Source organism: Eulemur rufifrons, chromosome 6 (assembly GCF_041146395.1).
Source record: "Eulemur rufifrons isolate Redbay chromosome 6, OSU_ERuf_1, whole genome shotgun sequence".
In the NCBI taxonomy this organism is placed as follows: Eukaryota; Metazoa; Chordata; class Mammalia; order Primates; family Lemuridae; genus Eulemur; species Eulemur rufifrons.
Genome location: NC_090988.1, coordinates 87,634,130 through 87,652,486, shown reverse-complemented (window position 1 = coordinate 87,652,486; position 18,357 = coordinate 87,634,130). Strand labels below are relative to the sequence as shown.

Sequence of the window (18,357 nt, the reverse complement as noted above, 5' to 3'; positions counted from 1 at the left end):
CATAGAAAGCATGCTATGTGCACAGCCGTCTCGAGGTAATAACCTTATGGGCAACTCAGCTGTGTTTATTTCACCCAAGCCTACACTTCCTCATACATTTACATTTTCCCTGTTATATTTTATATCATATGCACTTCCTTTGTGAAACGAGGCAAGTTGTATATACAGAGAACTGGACCGGCTTCACTCGGAGCCCCCAGCCGTCCAGCATGATAAGCAGCCGCAGACAGAGTCTCTGGTTGCCGCAGGGAACAGCCCCCGCAGACCCTAAGCCTACGTCAGCCCTGGCACCTGCCACAGGGCTGCAAATGGCTGTGTCCTGGATCTCAGCCACAGAAAGCTCTTGCAAGGAATTAATTAGGTTCAGATTAGGGGTTGGACCGTCCCTAAAGTGTACCTGCCCCTTGCTGAGGTCAAGGCTTTCTGACCTGGGCCCTCCCATCCCAGTCTGTGGCTACACCCGACCAGGGTCTGAGAATCGTAAAGCAACGTGATTCGGGAACCACCTCAGAGGGCTGCGAAAAATGCAGATTTGCTGCATCAGAATCCTCCAGCCCCAGAATCTGCATTTTCCCAAGCGTTCCTGCTGGAGGGAGAGACCCCCAGGCCTGGGGCTGATGTTCGGGCTCTGCCAGGTCCTAGGCTGGGGCAGCAGCGCCACCTGGTGGGTTCTGCAGAAACACCACCTGTCCAGGGCCCAGCCCGCCCCACTGGGAAGGCAAGAGTCCCCCCATCCTCCCACCCCCTCTTCCACCAGGGACCTGGAGAAGGGAGAGCAGAGGAGACAAGGGCAAGGGCCTTCTGAGCTTCATGACGTTGGGCGCAGGGTGCGCCGGGGCTCAGCCGTAGGAGCCATGCACAAGGAAGAGCTTCCTTTAAAGTCTCATATTTCATCTTTAAAAGTCCCCTGAATTCTGCACGTTACTCTATCGTATTTCTTTAGCATGAAAATGTTTCCTTTCACAAGTCTTTGCAAAAACAGATGTTCTAGAAAGAGAGGCAAGGGGCAAAGTTATCCTGTGGTTTCACTGCCCCCCCACGACCAGCCCACTTTTGTGCACCTTCTGGGGGCACCTGTGCTCCAGTCTCAGGCATGATCCACACCTGTGTTAGCACAAAAATCAACCCCCGGGGACCCCAGCAGCCAGGCAGGCTGCAGAGCCCGGCCCATCGCGTTCCTCGTGTATCAGGCTGAAGAGGGAGCCGAGATCCCTGGGGGGCAGCAGCGAGGTGCCCACCACTCTCTCCAGCAGACCCCGCCAACTCTGCGCACACCCTTCTCCGCCTGGTCCTCCCCTGCCCCAGGAAGTAGCACCCCCACCATTTCAGGCCGGATGGTTACAAATCCTCTTTAATAGTCAGTCTTAGAATCCTGAATATGTTTACAGAACTGTGCACACAGACCCCCTCCCCCTCCCCCCAAGGCACAGCCTCACCCACCCACTGCTGGGGGCCAGAGGACAGTTCGCTGCCATAGGCCAGCCCAGCTTCGCCCAGAGAAGGCAAACTCCTCCTCCCCTTCCTTGGGGAGCTCAGGATGGTGGAGAAGGCGGGGCCAGCTCTGTGCCACACCCTGGGGCCAGGCCAGATGCCCTCACCGGGCAGACGCCCTTTGGCCCAGCTCTCCTGGGTGCTGCCCCCACGGCGTGGCCCCGATTATCTGAGCTGCCTGGATGGGGCCGCATCAGGCTGGGGAAGGGCTGCTGCCCCCAATGTCAGGTGGAGCCCACCCCGTCCCACTACCTTCGATAAAAATGTAAAAAAACAGACATAAGTGTCGTAGTGGGAAAAGTTGACCCACCCAGTGGGTAGTCCTCTGACACCCCCCCAATTTTTAACACACGTTCCGCTGTACAATATACATGGCCTTGAGGGCAGGTCAAGTCCAGCCCGCCTGCGCATTTGCTGAGAGAAGCCTGGCAAGCAGCGGGCGGAGGGGCCGCAGAGCAGCCAGGAGCCGAGGCTGCCAGCAGAAAGGCAGGGATGGAGGCCGGGCCCCGGAACGCCCCCCACGTCCCGTCAGCACAGGCGGGCAAGGGGCCTTGGCAGCGAGGTGGGAGGCGGGCCTGGAGCAGGGGGCCAGGGAGACCCTGGGAGCCCTGAGGTTGGGGGGTAGGGGGAGGTGGGGCCTCAGTACTTGGGGACCTTGCTGTAGTCTTCGGAGTGGACGTGCCGGCACAAGCAGATGGACAGCAGCATCCCCAGGAGCTGTTGCGGGAGAGACGGAGCGTGAGAGCGAGGCCGCAGCCTGGCTCCCCGGGTTCAGATCAGGATTAGCAGATTGTCAGCGACAGCCCCATAGCACCCTGTGACACGGGCAGCAGAGGGAGGCCCAGAGAGGGACAGCACCTTGTCCGAGGTCACGGAGCTGGACAGTGCTCGGGCCAGAGGGCCTCTGCAAGCCGAGGGGGTGCTTGCCCCAGCCTCGCCTCCCCGAGGGCATCAGCAGAGCAGGGACAACCCGGGAGGACAGAGCGTGAGGAAGGGTGGGAGGGGAGGGACCCAAACCTCAATGACAGCGACGCCCCCACACACGCCGAGGATGATGCCCAGGTTCTCCTGCAGCCACGCCTGCACCTTCTCCATGCAGCCCTGCAAGGGGAGCACACGGCCACGTCACCCCACACCGGGACCCCCATCACGTGGAACCATCCAGAGGACCCCCCGGCCCAGAGGGCCCGCAGAGAGGGCTCTGCGTGTGTCCCCTGAATGAACGCGCTCACGGGTAAGTAGACAAAGGTGCAAACAAACAAATCGGTCACGGGAAGACACCGAATGAAGGACGGACGGAGCAGTAGCCCACCCAGCCCCGCAGCCCCACGCACCGCCTTGTACACAGGCCAGTCCTCCGGGCTGTTGCCGCTCTGGGTACTGTTGCCGGCTGCCTCGCAGAAGCCCTTCCTCAGGAAGAGGCTGTCATCCTCCTCCCCCTTGTCTTCGCAGGAACAGGGGTAGGTGACCTCCGAGCGACTCATGAGGTCGGCGTTTTCCGTCCAGTTGTAGTAGCTGACCCAGCCGCAGCACTTCACCTGGGCAGGGAGGGGGACAGGTGGCTTGTTCCCACTGCCCACCGCAGGCAGGACACCTCCAGGCAGAGGCTCAGACCCGCCACCCCAGCCCCCCTGGTCCCAGCCAAACTGCCAGGGGTTAGCGTTTAGGTTTTATTTTGGCTTCTGCGAGCCACGAGGGATTTCAGCTTGCTTTCAGGAAACATACCAGACACTACAAACACAGTAGAAGCAAACACCAGGACCAGCAAAAATACAGAACAGAGTAGGAGGGAAGTTCAAGTTGAAAGAACATAGGTGTGCAGGACCCAGGAGAGCAAACGGCACACGGGTGAGAATGTGGGGTTTAAAAGTCAGGCTACTGGGTTCAAATCCCAGCTCTGCCACCTACTAGCTCAGCAAGCTTGGACAAGGGACAGGCCTCAGTTTCCTCATCTGTAAAATGGGGTAACAAAGGTTCCTAACTCGCAGGGCTGCTGGGAGGACAGAGTGGGACGAGCAGGCGAAGTGTCCAGCGCGGGCCGGGAGAGCACAGTGAGTCAGTTCTAGTTTCAGCTGCTGATGTGTGCAGAGCTGAGACTGAACTTCCCAGTTGCCAGAGTGAACAAGGAGACATGGTCAACTCTGCTGTTTTAAAGGAGAAAATGCTCTAGTTCCAGAGGGAAGAAGGCCTTTCCCGGCTCTGTGTGCTAATAGCTACTGTCCCTGGGAGGATTAAATGGGACAGCAGTGGCACCCAGCAGGGTCGGTTCGGGGAACTGTTTCCTTCCCATCTGGGGGTTACCTCCCAGGCCAGCGGCCAGCAGGGGGCGTGTCAGGCACGCTCAGCCGCGCTCGGGCTCCAGGCAGTTTCTAACCCAGGTCTCACTTCTAGCGGCCCGGCTGCCTCCTCTGGCGGACACACAGGTCTGCAGGGCTGGGGGCACCGGCAGGCTCTCCCGCACCTGAACAAAATGAGGCAGCTCTCCTTGGCCCGTCTACGGCGCCGGGCAGAGCCCTCCTTTCCCGGGGCCCCTTGCCCTGACCCCTGCTGCACCCTGCCCCCAGCAGCACGAGCCACCTCCTGCCTGTGTCGCAACGGTGGTGCATGGTGAATAAGACGTCACCGCCAACGTGCCACGTAATAAGCACTGCCCAAGTGCCACAGGCTTTGCCAACGCATCTCCCACGAGCATGGATCCATAGTCCCATTCTATAGATAAGGAAACTGAGGCTCAGCAAAGGTCTAGCTAGAAGTGGCAGAGTTAATACTCCAGCCCTCGGGAGCCTGACTCACAGCCTGCTTTCTGGAACACTATCACAGCAGCATCAGAATAATCTAGAAGCCCTGAAGCAGGAACCCCCAACCAGCCACCAACCTCCCGTGGTGGGCCACTGACCACCTCCCAAAAGACCCTCCTCTCCCCCAAGAGCCTTGAAGGGTGGCACCTGTTGGGCCTGAGACATCCTTCTCCCTCTAATCTTAGCAAAATCCTAACAATTTTGGGCCAAACTACAGATGTGACCAAAATGTCACCCTGAATGCAATGAGCTCCCCAGCTGCCATGGGCCCCACACCTGATCTCCTCTGTCAGGGTCAGAAAACATCACCCTCCCCTTTCTCAGCTTGGAGAATGCCTAGACAGAGCATCCTGTCTCCAAACCCCAGAGTCTCCTGGTGCTGCGGAGCTGGGCTTCCTCCTGCTGTCCTGACCCTGCCACTCCTTCCCCACAGCCCCCCCCCCCCGCAAGGTGCCAGAAGACCCTAAGTGACCACTGTGTCCAGCACCCTCACAGCACAGAGGAGGCTGCAGGCCAGAGAGGGTGGGCCCTGGCCACAGGCACACACAGCATCTGGGACCACAAGAAAGGGGAGCCAGGACCTGGTCACTGAAGTCCATCTGTGTGTGTGCCATTGGTTCGACCCTCGAGTCAGGCTGGGAACCCCGTCAGTTGGTCAGTCCGTCCATCCATCTGTCCATCTGTCCATCTCACTTTGATTAAGGTGTAACACACATACACTAATGTGCACAAATTCAGCCTGGTGAATTGTTACGTACGTGCCCATACTGGCACAATCACCATCCAGATCAAGATTGGAATAGAACATTCCTTTCACCCCAGAAGGTTCCCTTGGGGCCTCCCCAGAGGCAGCCTCTGCTCAGACTTCTCTCCGCACATCAGCCTTGGCACCCCGTTTCTGAACACCTGGGGTGGAGCTCCCAACACCCCCCAGGGCTGGCTTGAGTTGAATGGGAGGGTTGACAGCTGCCCCCATACTCCCCACCTTGGGCCACAAACGGGATCGCTGTGAGCCATGGAGCCGCCTCCGAATCTTTGGGCCCACACTGAGCAGGGACCGTGGTGTTGGCTGGGGTTCCGGGAGAGGGGGCTGCTCAGGCATCCCCTGCCCCCAACACACTCTCTCTGTCAGGCACACTCAGGGACCACAGACACCAGTCCCAGACACACGGGACACCCAGCCCAGAGAGCCCCACGCTGTCCCGCCCGGCCTCACCTGGGCCTGCACGTAGTCCCAGGCCTCCTGCAGGCTGTCCTCGTGGCTGCTGTTGTAGTTCCGGATGAGCTCGGTCACAATGCTGCCCATCTCCTGCTTCAGCTGCAGGGAACGCAAGGATCAGGGTGAGTTCCCGAAACCCGTGCCCCACCTCTGGTCACCCCACTTCGATTGCCTGTCCTGGTCCCTCCCAACATCCTTGGGGATGTGATTACGGCTCCAACCTCTTTCCTGGAGCTCCCTGGGTGCCTGAGGCAGTCAGTGCCAACCACTACGCCCCTCGTCTATTCTGCACTCAGCAGCCTCCTGGCCCCATAAACACTAATTTTTCCACTGCGGAAAACCTTCTAGTGGGCCTCCACCACTCTCGGGAAAAATGCCAATGTCCTCCAAACGGCCTGCGAGGCCCTGTACCTTTTGTCCCTGCTCTTCCCAGGCCTCATTTCCTCCGTTCTGGCTCCCTCTGCTTCAATTGCACAGGTCTTGCTATCTCTGTGCTAGGCATGCTCCTGCCCCAGGGCCTTTGCACTTGCTTTTCTCTTTGCCTGGAATGCTCTTCCCCTAGATATTAACATGGCTCGCTTCTCTGCTTCCTTAAGGGCTCTCCTCAACTGTCACCTCCTCAGAAAGGCCTTCCTGGACCCCTCCACAAAAATATCAGCCCTCTCCATCCCTCCCTGACTGCCCCCCAACCGCCCCTTCCCAGGCCGTCCTAACCCTGCGAGGGTGAGCATGCTGTGTACTTCTTCACAGCACTGACATTACATGCTCGCCGGTTTTCAGGGTTTACCACGTCTGCTCCACTAGCGTGTCAGCTCCGTGGGGGCAGGGACTGTATCTGGCTTGCTTGCTATAGAGCGAGACAGATACGCCAGGTCCCCAGGGGCCAGTGGCAAGCCCGGCACAGAGAGGGTGTGCAGAGCACAGAGCGATGCATGCGTGTACGGCACCAAAGCCACACTCACACGCTCTTCCAGGTACGCCTCACGCCTCGCACGGAGTAGGGGCCGATGGGCCTGGCCCCTCAGCACCCCTGCTGATCACACCCCCCCCCCCCAACCCCCAGCCTGCAGCAACACCTGGAACGCAGGTCCTGCCTCTCTGTGACCGGGCTCCTGGCCCCCGGGCTCCGTAAAATCCACCCCTTGACTGTGCTGCCCCCCCACCTGCCCAGGAATTCAGGGGGCCGCGAGGTGGTGGAGTGAAGCACCTGTTTAACCCCACAGAGAAGACACTGATGTACAAAGGAGACCGACGAGGGGTTCAGGGAAAAGGACTGAGCCCCAAAGTCCTCTCATCCGAGAACCTGACCTCGCCGCGACAGCTTTTCAGGACCAGGGCGGCTGCGCAGAGGGAGGCGAACCTGGAACCAGCCTCTCGGGCCGAGGACGGGCCCCCCTCGGGCAGGACGCCTGGCCTCTCCCGGGGACCCTGCCCGGAGGCCTTCCCAGGCACACAGCAGGGACGGGCAGGTCACAGTCCCCTGTGGTTGCCACAGGGAGCCCCAGGGTGAGGCACCCAAGAGGGCAGGGACGCCAAGGGGAAGGCCACCTACCTGTCCCCCTCGGTTCCTGAAAAAGGAACGGGGACAGGTGCTTCCAGGCGGGGATCCCAGAGCCCGGCTCGGAGGAAAGCTGTGAGGGGCAGCTGGACCTGCGGCCCTGGCTCCCTGCGCCCCCTCGGCGAACACTGGGAAACCAGCCCTGGGCTGCTGCTCCCGCACCGCTGCCATGCAGGGATGCTCTTAGCAGGATGCTTTTTAAAAACAAAACACACAAGCAAACAAACCCCCCCAAAATACCTCATATAGAGTTCTGCAATTGACAAAGCTTTCCTGTCGGTAATCGTAACACTAATAGTGGCTTAGCTTTTGCCAAATGCTGGTTACGTACCAGGCGTTGTGGTAAGCACTTTTAACGTAGTATCTCAATTTAATCCTCGCAACAGATCTATGGCCTAGGTATTGACCCTGTTCCCTCATGACAGACATACAGAAAACCAGCCCAGAAAGGTTAATTAACTTGCCCAAGGTCACACAGCCAACGCGTGGAAGAACTGAGGTTGGGACCCAGCCTTGTCTGATTCCAGAGCCCGAGTTTTTACCCATTGAGCTTTATCCGTGTTCAAACCACATGGTCATGGCTGAAGCAGGTCAGAGCAGTTTTAACTGGGGCTCAGAGAAGCTAAGTGGTTTGTCGTGTCACACAGCCGGGACCGTCTGCCTGCAGGTCACCGGTCTTTCTGCCCCAACACCTCGGTTCCGCCGCTAGTCCCAGTAGGGGAGGGAGCCCGCGGCGTGGAAGGAGGGTCCCCAGGAGCATCTGTGCGGAGAGCCACCTCTCCCACATCCTCCCCCACCCGCTGCGCTCCCGCACGACACGCCGCCCTCGGGCTCTATTTATACCCCAGTGCGGTTGTCACTGCAGCCTGGACTTCCCTGTTTGCCTCCCCTGAAATGAGAGGGGGACGGAAGCTGGGTGGTTTCCACCGAGGCTGGGTGGTTTCCGTGGAAACACCACATCATTTGCCAGGCCAGAATGTGGCTGAGGGACACAGGTGGGCCACTGGGGCTGGTTCAGCTCGGAACGGATGCCTTGGGACCCCAGGGCCCAGGAGTCCTGTGCTGGGAGCCCAGGGAGGTCACCCTGGCAACCAGGTAGCTACTGAGACAAAAAGAGCCCGGATGTGGGGTGAGCGGATGTTCATGATCTCACTGCATCCCTGCGGGGGCTGCTGTGCTGTTTCTGCCCGCCCTGCGCCCATTCTCCCTTCCTCCTGAAGACTGAGGGGTGATCACCCTCCATCACCCCACGGCTGGGGAGGCCCTGCCGTCACGGGCTGCCCACACCCTGGGTGTGGTGAGTGGTTCAGGGATGGGCTGGGGACCCAAGGTCACATACATGGCCCTTCTACTGCGGTGGGATGGGGACCTGAGCTCAGCCCAGGCTCCACTGGGGACAGCCCTGCCCGAGAAGGGCGCCAATGGGGAGAGCCGGGCGGAGGGACAGAGAGGGGCAGAGTCCTGGCAGCAGCCTTGGGAAACCTGGACCCCGCTGAGCCCGCGGCCACCTCTGGCCGCTTCGCGCATGCAGGGAGGAGTCCTGCCCAGGACCGGCTGCGTACGCCACACCCGGTACAAAATGAAAACCCAGGGCCCCTTGTTTAAAAATGATTAAGAATTTCAAGACAGCAACAGCAGAGCATGAAAGGGAGCACAGGGTCCTTCGAAGCGTGGGACGCTGTGTGATCCCATGGGACGCATGCCGAGGAAGCCAGCCCTGGTCCTGCCCTCCACCCCCTCCCCATTTCCCAGGAGAGAAAACTGTGGCTCTGAGTTGGCACAAAGTCCAAGATCGCACAGCTAGCAAGCGGCAGAGACGTGACCGTGACCCTGATCTGCGCAGCTCCAGGACCTGAGATCTCAACACAGCGAGCCCTCCACAGCCTCCACCTGGCCGGAGGTCCCACTGCCCTCTGGTGACTCTACTATCTCCCCACGGTGACACTGTGCTTTTATTTCACCGTGTAGTGTGACTTTTCACAGAGAGTCAGAAACAGAAGAGAACTTTGAGTCCAGCCTATCATTCAAAGGTGCGAGTCCTCCCATACTGTTCCGGGCTCTACTTCAATGCTCCCTGTGATGGGGAACTCAGCACCTCACACAACAGCACGTGGCAGAGGATTCATTTTTTGTCACTGTGCCCAAATGATTTCTACACACTTGTATCAGTTTGCATATTCCCCCAACTCCCAGCTGGGACGACATAGAACAAATCAAATCTCTCTCTCCCAGGACAAATATCAGTCAGATTTTGGAGACCAGTCTCCGGGGTAACTTTACTCCCTCTTTCCGGGAGAACTTTCCAGGCTCCTGTGCCCGTTCCTGGGGTTGGTGTGCAGGCCTCTCCCATGCTCTTTAATGTGTCAGGTCACCCCTCACGATGAGGCGCTCGGACTACAACGTAAAGGACCCACATTCTCCCTTCCTCTCTCCAGGTTTCCCACGGGAGATGCCGCCAAATGCTTTGCTGGGACGCAGATATGCCAGCTCTGAGGCTTCTTCCTGGTAGGGAACCAGCGCCCTTTGCCGCGGCGAGGGTGGCGGAGTTTACTCTCCGTGAACACCGGGTCTTTCCCGAAGGCCCGGCTGCACCTCACGTCATCAGCCACCCCGGAGCTCAGGGCCAGCACCCAGCGTGTGCGTGGGAGACCCTGTTCAAGTTTCTCTCCATAATCCCTTTCAGGAGGGGCACCCTGGACACCCCCTTTTCCTTTCCTAACAGGGAAGAGAAAGGTCACCTCTCCCTGTACCCCCATACCCTGCCTGCCCATAGAAACCCGGGCCAGAGGGCCAGGAGTTCCAGTCCAGCAGGCAGACCACTCACAGAGAACCGCGTTGGCCACTAGGAACCCGTCTTACCACCCGTGCCAGGAGGGCACGTGAGCACTGGTGATTTGGGGCTTCCTGGGTGACAGAGGGGAGGAGGAGAAAGCAGATCACTGTTCTCCGACCAACCTCTCTGGGGAGCAGGCCGGCCCAGCCACCGTCACTGCCCCCACCTCCGGCCAGGCCAAGCGAGCCCCTTCCTGTCTGAGCTCTCAGCCCCCAGGCCTCTGCCCAAGCCCCTGATATAAGCTCTCGGAGCCCCAGCGGCCTCCCCTGCACAGGTGGCTGGGTTAGCGGTGTGGCCTACCTGAGCCCACTGAGCCCAGTGCCCAGCACGTCATAGGAAACAGGTGACCTTCACTTCCTTCCCTGTGACCCCCTTCAACCCTCCACTGTTTGGAACAAACGAGTCAGAATCCCAGAGTGCCAGAGCTGGGAATGGCCCAAGAGGTCACACGTGGCTCAGAGAGGCGAGGTAACTCATCCAAAGCCACACAGCAATCAGCGGCAGAGCCTACCCCCTGAATCCCAGCCCTGGGCTCTGCCCACTAAACAGAGGCCGGAGAAACAACCAGAGGCAGAAACAGCCAGAGGGCTCTCAGCTTCACACCCAGGCCCTGGTTCCCACAGCCCTCGCTCTCAGGCACTGACGCCAGCAGGGACAGAGGACAGCTGCTGTTTTCCGAGCCCTCACCAGGCTCTGACGAAGCTGATAATGGTGGCGATACCAATAAACACTCGCAACGATGCCAGCGACGTCGCTGTGGGCCGGGGGCTGCGCCAGCCCTTCCTGCGTCAGCACTTCGTCTCTGCCACAGCCACGAGGCCACCCCTGGGGCCCCAGCGCTGAGAAAGGCTCAGATTTTAGAAACGGGGTGCAGGGACACGTCACACCCCAGCGGGGTCTGGGGCCGCACCCTGCAATGACTGCATTCATATCTCCTGAGGGACACCTGGAGTGGGTAAGCACAGACCAGGAACGGCCTCGCTGCTGTTCGTTCAGCTTCTATTTGCCACCAAATGAGCTGCAAACTCTACTTTTGGTTTTCAAAGCATTTTTTGGATTCAGAATTGCAGATAAGGGGCAGTGGGCCTGTGTCATTACTACCACCCGACCAATGAGGAAACTGAGGCACAGGGAGGCTGTGTAACTTGGCCAGGATCTCAGAGCAGTGGTTCTGGAGTCGAAGCCCTTGGCCACCACTCTGTATGTTATAAATGTGTCACAGTCTCGGTTCCCCCTTCAACCCTGGGCAGGGGTGAGGGGTCAAGCAGGTCATTCTCCTCAATTTATAGAAGTGGAGCCCAAGGCTTGAGAGGCTACATGCCCTGCCCGAGGCCTCCAGCCTCCCCATCGCTGCCCTGGGAACAGTGGCTTCCGGATCGGGGGCAGGAAGGACAGACTGCAGCCCCGGGGCCCACTCCCACCCACCTGCCAGAAGGCCCACGGGGAAAAGATGGGATCCATCTCCTTTCAAAGGGCCTTCATCCTGCAGGCTCAAACAAGTCCCACCTCCCCAGCTGGGCCCATCTGCAGGAATAAACACCATCAAGGGTATGTTTAGTCTTCCACTGAAATTTACAATGTGCTAGGAAAGAAAAAAATAAATCATTCATTCCAACTCAGCTGATACAGCGGCACCAGAACTTCCCCAGGAAAGCCGGGAAATTTCCAGGCAGGCTGGGACAGGGGTGGGGGGTGAGGTGTGGAGCCTGGAGAGGGGGATGGGAGTGATATGGGAGGGGAAGGGACAGTAGGGTGCAACGCACAGAGTCTGGACTGGAGTCAGGAGGCCCGATTCTCCCAGCAAGCCCTGTTCTGGGGCCGGGGGATGCTCTGAGGCTCAGCTCGTCATTGTCAGCCAAGCAGAGATTTTACCAACCGCTGGGGAGGCAGTGTGGTGTGGAGGGGGCCACTGGCCCTGGGTCAGAGGGATCTGGAAGGACATCCCATTTCAATGCATCAGAGTTGTATGTGACCGTGGCCAAAAGTCACTCTGCTTTCCTGGGCCTCAGTTTCTTAAAATGGAAAACATTTGTACAATTGAAATGTGTGCTTCAGCTCACATCACTAGCTCAGCTCCTGGCACGTGGTCACTGCCATCTTTATTACCGTGAGATGGTAAATTGCATGGAGTGAGAGGGTGGACTGCCTGAGACCCCTATAGAGGCAACCAGCTTCTGAGTCACAGGAACCAGCTCACTGGGGCCTAGTTCTGATCCCTCTGATCCAGCCCCAGGTGCTGTAGGGCAGAAATAAGACCTGACCCTACAACCCTTTTGCTAGGAAAGGAATTTCCCTCCCCTAACCACTGGCTTCCTGTTTCATAGCCAAATGAGCGTCCTTTCATCTACTGAATCCACTATTTCCCCTTTTGCCTTGACTGCCAGGAAGCTCAGCACCACTCAAGTTAGCCCTCAGCTGCCAAAAGTATCTCAGCCTCTGGTTTCAGAAACAATGGTCTTCCTCTCTCAGTGTACATTCTGCCTGTGCTGTCTCTCTCTCTCTCTCTCTCTCATTTTGATTTTAGCTACTCTGTGCCTATGATGGGAGCCAGCTCCAATTTTCCTGGGAAACAAGCTGGGTGTGGATTATAAATAAGTAAAACAGTTCCAGGTAGGAACTACCGCAGTGGAAGTTTTCCCAGCATGAACTCTGAAGCCAGGTTGCGTGGGTTCCAATCCTGGCTCTGCCCCTTATAGCTATGGGAGCTTGGGAAAGTTGCTTGATCTCTCTGTGCCTGAGAGTACCAATACCCACAATCCCATAGGATTACTGGGAGGAAAGCTTAAATGCAGGATGTGCAGAGCAGTTAGTACTAGGCTTGTTCTAAGTTCTATTAAGTGTTAGCTGTTGATGGTGGTGGAATGTTTTCTCAGCTTCCTCCCAGGAGGGATCTGAGGCAACTTGACCTCCAAGCGGTAAAATGCAGGAGTCCATCTGGCTTCTGGCTGTGGCACCTCCACCACCGGACAGGAGCTGGTAGCGCTGGAGAGAAGCAGGGCCCCAGGGCTCAGCTGGGCCATGGGCCACATGCAGCGGGGTCTGGGGAAGGGTAAATGCTAGGCTCGGAGCCAGAGAGCCTGGGCTGCCTCACCCCTTCGTCTGCAGGATGGAGATTCTCTCTCGACCCCGCGAGGGCCCAGTGAGAGTCAGTGAGAGAATGAGCGTGAAGCAGCCAACACTGTGCTTGGTACACGGTGTGCGCCAGATCAACTGTAGGGACAGTGGGGCTCACCGTCCCTGTTACTGATGTCATTCTTATGATTCACCTCCGAACACCTGCTTCTCCGTCAACATAAAACTTAACCTGCAGAGCTGTTGCGAGGACAAGATAATGTATATAAAGCTTCTGGAAGATACCGTGTGCACCCACTAGGTGCTCCACACGTGCTAACTGTGATGGTCACAATTGACTGGCTTACCCAACAGCCAGTCCTGGCTCCTCCCTCTCTTGTCCCTCTGTCTTCAGAGTCTGAGAGCAGGATGCTCACTTTCTCAGCCTCCCTTGCAGCCAGAGGGGCCTCTGTACCCCAGTCTGGGGAGGTCTGTTGGAGGGCTCGCTTTTCTGATAAAAAAGATGGTCATGGCTGGCATTGCCCACTTCTTTTCTGGCCACGGCAGTGGAGATGTCATGCCTAGTGCTGTGGCAGCCATCATGTAGCCATGAGGTGAGGGTGCATGATGCAGAAAAGCCATCACAGTGGGGATGCTGGACAGATAGCCAGGACCAGGGTCTCTGTGCTTCCAAACCAGACTCTGGCTAAGTCAACAACAAACGCCCTTAGAGTTAAAGCCACAGTAAGTCTGATTTTCTACTTCTGAGAGCTGAACACCTCCCTCTGACACAGGACTGATGCTTTTTATTAATAGTCTCCTTCTGGGCCTCATCTGCGATGAGTGGCATGGATTTAACACTTGTTAAGGCGTCTAATAACAAGGACGACCAACATTTACTGAGTGCTTACGGTGCTCGCACTGTGCCAAGTGTTTTACTGAGGCGATCTCGCAGAGTCCTTGCAGCCACCCCGAGAGTGAAGTGTTACTGTTATCCCATTTTACAGATGATGCAACAGGCACACAGAGGCAAGCAACCCGCCCAGGGCCGCACAGCTGGAGAGTGGTGGCTGAGATTCAGCCCCAGCAGTGAGCCTGCCCACATCTGCCGCCGCCTCCTCTGATGTTCTGGCCCGAGGAACCGGTGGTCAAGGGGGCTGTCCCTGGCACCAGGTGGGACTGTCTGTGACAATGGAGAGGCTTCTTGTCCATCGCCCACAGCCAGGGTCTGTCCCCCCATGTGACCAGTCCAGCCCAGGGAGGGGCGGGGAGAGGGAGGGAGCTTACCTTGCCCATGTTGAGGTAGAAGAGGACCCCGGCGGTCACCTGGACGATGAGGATGAGGAGGAGGAAGGCAAAGTACTGGGGACACAGAGCAGGCCTGGAGTCAGCTGCGGCCCCACCAGCCTCACCCATCCCACTCGCCTCGGGAGACGCTCTCCACCCAAAGTTTGGGCAAGCGCAGTGCTCAGGCCCCGCGTGGCTGGGTGAGGGGGCCAGGTGGGCAGTGCATGGGCGTGGGGGGCAGGAGGGCTGTACTCACCAGGCCTAGCAGGCAGCGGACCTCGTTGACGGCGCCGATGCAGCCCAGGAAGCCCATGAGCATGGTGACTGCCCCCACGCCGATGAAGACGTAGCCCCCCATGCTGAGTGAGCTGGAGGAGGTTTCTAGGGGGACGGAGAAAGCATCCACTCACCAAACACAGAATCGTTAAGTACAAAATCAGAGGGCCCGGCAGGTACGAATACCTGGCCTAACCTTCCGGTCTGCCCCTCGATGCCCTCTGTGGGGCCGGCGTGCTGGGGTCAGCCACGTTTCTCTGCTGGCCCCTCACCCGCTTCGGAAGCCTCCTTAGCTGGACGAGCCCCTCCTCCCTGTCAAATTGCAGCCCCCGCCCCCATTTAGCCCAACCCCCATCCCTGCTTTGCTTTTTCTCCTTATCACGGATCAGGACTGAAGAGACTCTGCATTTTACTGATTTTTCTTGCTCTCTGTCTGGCCGTCACCTCCCTCCAGCAAGGTGAGCTGCACAGGGGCCGGGGCTCATGGAACCGTGCCTGGCGCAGTGAGGTGCCGCACACGCTCAGTATCTGCGGAACTGACCGACCATGGGCCCGTTAGGATTCCAGGCTGATTTGGGTTCTTCCTGCCTTCTCATCCATAAAATAACAAACACCAGCCTTTCTTGCTACTCACTGTGCCTCGGGGCTTCACACACGCTGTCCCCAACCCTGACATAACCCGCCTGGCAGGCACCAGCATGGCCATTTCCCAGAGGAGGCAGTTGAGGCTCAGAGAGGTGCACGGGCAGGGGCCAGAGCTGGGATTTGGAAATGCGCAACCCTCCAACCCTCCAACGCCATGCCTGACGCGTGGGGCATGCGCACTGGTACAGGCGGGATGCTCACCCACTCATTCAGCCGGCAGATACTCACCGGTGCCCACTCGTGCCGGGCACCGTGCTGCTGGCTGGGGAGGCAGCAGTGAGGCCGGCAAGGTCTGACATTCGGCGTGAGGTAGGGGATACACACATACAGGATTTCTGGTCGTGTCAGGGGCCGTGAAGGTACTGAGGCTGCCGACAGCGCAGAGCGCACAGGGCAGGGAGAGGGCGGGGTGGCCGGGAAGGCGGCCTGAGCAGGCACCATCAGCCAAGATGTGAATGGAGAAGTCGGCAAGTGAAGACGGAGGGAAAAGCACTCCAGGCAGCAGGAACAGCGGGGGCAAAGGGCTGAGGAAGGGTAAGCTTGGTGTATGTTCGTGAAGAGCGGAAAGAAGGCGAGAACGAACGCGCCAAGGGTGAGTGACAGAGCAGTCCAGCAGGCAGCGGTGCTTGGGGCACACAGGGAGGGCCTGACGGCTGAGACCCTCTTCAGAGCCGCCGGTGGACAGAGCCCACCCGGTGGGTGGAGGTCAGACCACTTGACCAGCATTTCCTGAGAAGCCCAGCCGATCACACAGGGAAAAGCCCGTGTTGTGTCCAGCCCCCTCCTCGGCTTGGGGGACACTCTACCCCCAGGGTGTTGTGATACCCCTGGGGGCCAGGTGGAGACTCCCACACAGGCAGGTGGCTGCAGACAGCTCCCGCCACAGCCCCAGGTGCTCTGGGAGTCTGGGCATAGTTTCCAGAAGGCCGGAGAGCAGTGTGCATCAGAGGACGTTCTTAGGGATGCAGATGCCCATGTCCACCACGGCCAGACAGAGCCTCTCTCAGCAGAGGGCCAAGAATCTGCATTTTTAAACCGCTCCCCTAAGGACTGAGGCACAGCCAGGGCTGACCACTGGCTGTCCCAGGGAGAACACAGGCCTGGCAGGCCATGACCCCCTGGGGACCTCACAGAGGCTGAGTGTGGCCCCCTTGGGTGTTAGCACTCTATGGTATAACTACCAAGCTGGGGGTGGGGTGGCTTCCCGATCCAGCTCCACTTCCTGGTCACAGCATGTTCTGGAGCTCAGGAAGTGCCCCACTCTCAGGCTGCCCCCGCCCAGCTCCCTGCAAGAGCCCCCAGGAAGCTGGGCGGAGCCCCTCAGTGTGAGTGTGGGGCCCCCTGGAGCTCAGCCCAGCCCTCCCTGCAAGGCCCTCCCCGCCGGCCAGCCGAAGCAGTCAGCGTGGGCAGGGAGAGGCCGTCGATTCCATTTTTCCTAAACATCCTGGGTTTGGCTTCCAACAATTCCTCCCAGTGACTACTCCCAGAAAAAAGCAACTGGCACTGCCCAGAAAGCCACTGTGTGCCAGCCCTGAACAAGCCTTTATCCAATCATCCTGCTCAGTGTCATGTGAGTGAGGCTGCGCTCACATCCTGACTTTCCGCAAGGACCCGAGGCTCAGAGAGGCTGCGGGGCCGGGAGGTGCCCAGCAGGAGAGGCCCGGGCAAGACCCCAGCTCAGGCCCTCGCCCCGGAGGCCAGCCGAGCGGGGGAGGGCATCCTGTATCTCAGAACAGCTCCCTGGCTCCAGTCTCTGTCCTCATCCAAGGCCCCGGTCCACCCCGAATCTGGGCAACCTGACTTAGGAAGGGGGCAGGGGCCTATCCTGGGGTAGCCCAACCGCTGTGCACAGCTGTGCACGACAGAACAACTCTTTAATCTCCCCGGGCCTGGCAGGGACTAGGGAGGTGGGAAGGAGGTGGCCCACGTGGAAGGGGCTGGGGGCCGAGAAGTGTTCTCAACTCCAGCTCTGTCGCTAACATGCTCTGACCTGGGCCAGCCGTTTTCTATTCCTTTCTCTATAAAACGTGACTTAAGTCCTGCTTCTTAAAGATATTATAAGGATTAAATTTGTATTATAAAACTTAAATAGTCACTTATGTAGTGTTTACTGTTCACTAGGAGTGGTTCTAAACTCTTTCCAGATAGAAATGGCTGATTGAATTTCCCGCGATTACCTTACGAGGTACATTCTATGATTGTCGCTATTTCATAGGTGAGCAGGCACAGAGCAGTGAGGTAACGCGCCCTGGGTCACAGAGCTGGCCGGCAACACGGCCATGACTGGAGCCAGCAGACTGGCTCCCGTCTGCCCTTCACCGAGGCACCAACCAGTGGCAGCCAGCAGGGCCGTTGGTACAGGGGTTCAGGGCATGGGCTGGGGTGCCAGGCCACCTGGTCTGCACCCCAGCTGCCCTGCCTGCTAGCTGCGTGCCCCTGGACAAGGTGCTTCACCTCCTCTGAAACACGGTGAGAGGAATGCCCAGCCCCGTGGACTCACCGTGAGGACTCGCTGGGTAAGGAAAGCCTTGTGTCACACACCCTGGCTCCCGCCTCTGACCCTCGCTGGCTGTGTGACTCTTAGCAAGTCGTTCTCCACCCCCAGCCTCAGTTTACCCAAGTGCATAGTGACTGGGCTCACAAACCAGTGTTTCTGAACCCTGGCAGCCTGGGGATCGGAACGTCTGACAAACGCCAGTGCTCAGGGCCCCCCTGTGCTCATGGAGTCAGATCTCTGGGGTGGGTGGGGCTCACGGTATTTGTAAGCAGCACCCCTGCTGCATCCCATAAGCCTCTGAGGTCTGGCCAGCTCAAGATTCTCAGACCCAACAGGGAGGAGGCTGGGGTTGCACCAGGATACTCCTCCCTCCTCCCCCAGTCCCGGGGCAGGGTGCAGAGGGCAGAAATGAGAAATGTGGGTGGGCGGGCTGCGCCTTTAGACTTTGCCCTGGGGCACAGAGCCTGCTGGGTGTGGGCCGTGGCGCAGGAAAGGGGGAGTCTAGACCTGATCAGGGCTGAGGAGGGCGTGTCCCACGTTGGGAGGGCCCAGGGAGCGTGGGCCCCCCACCCACCCTAACCCCTGAAGAGGCAGGAACTGGTAGCCCTGGGGCACATCGGATGCGGCCAGAGGGTGGATCATCCTTGCTTCCCATCTCGTGGAGGGGAGGCCTAGCCCCTGGGGGCCAGAGTGACAGATGTG

General features: G+C 58.7%; 1 protein-coding gene across 1 annotated transcript in view; it reads right to left on the bottom strand.

Moving 5' to 3' along the window:
- Positions 1–1,332: 1,332 nt before the first annotated feature.
- Positions 1,333–18,357, bottom strand: part of CD82 (CD82 molecule) — a 48,935-nt gene continuing 31,910 nt past the window's right edge. Inside the window, exons 4-9 of the mRNA XM_069469859.1 lie at positions 14,494–14,618; positions 14,238–14,312; positions 5,506–5,607; positions 2,826–3,029; positions 2,509–2,592; positions 1,333–2,208 (exon numbers count right to left, since the gene is read on the bottom strand). Of these exons, the coding sequence (XP_069325960.1) occupies positions 2,131–2,208; positions 2,509–2,592; positions 2,826–3,029; positions 5,506–5,607; positions 14,238–14,312; positions 14,494–14,618 (668 nt within the window). The 3' untranslated portion in view covers positions 1,333–2,130. The remainder of the gene's footprint in view (positions 2,209–2,508; positions 2,593–2,825; positions 3,030–5,505; positions 5,608–14,237; positions 14,313–14,493; positions 14,619–18,357) is intronic.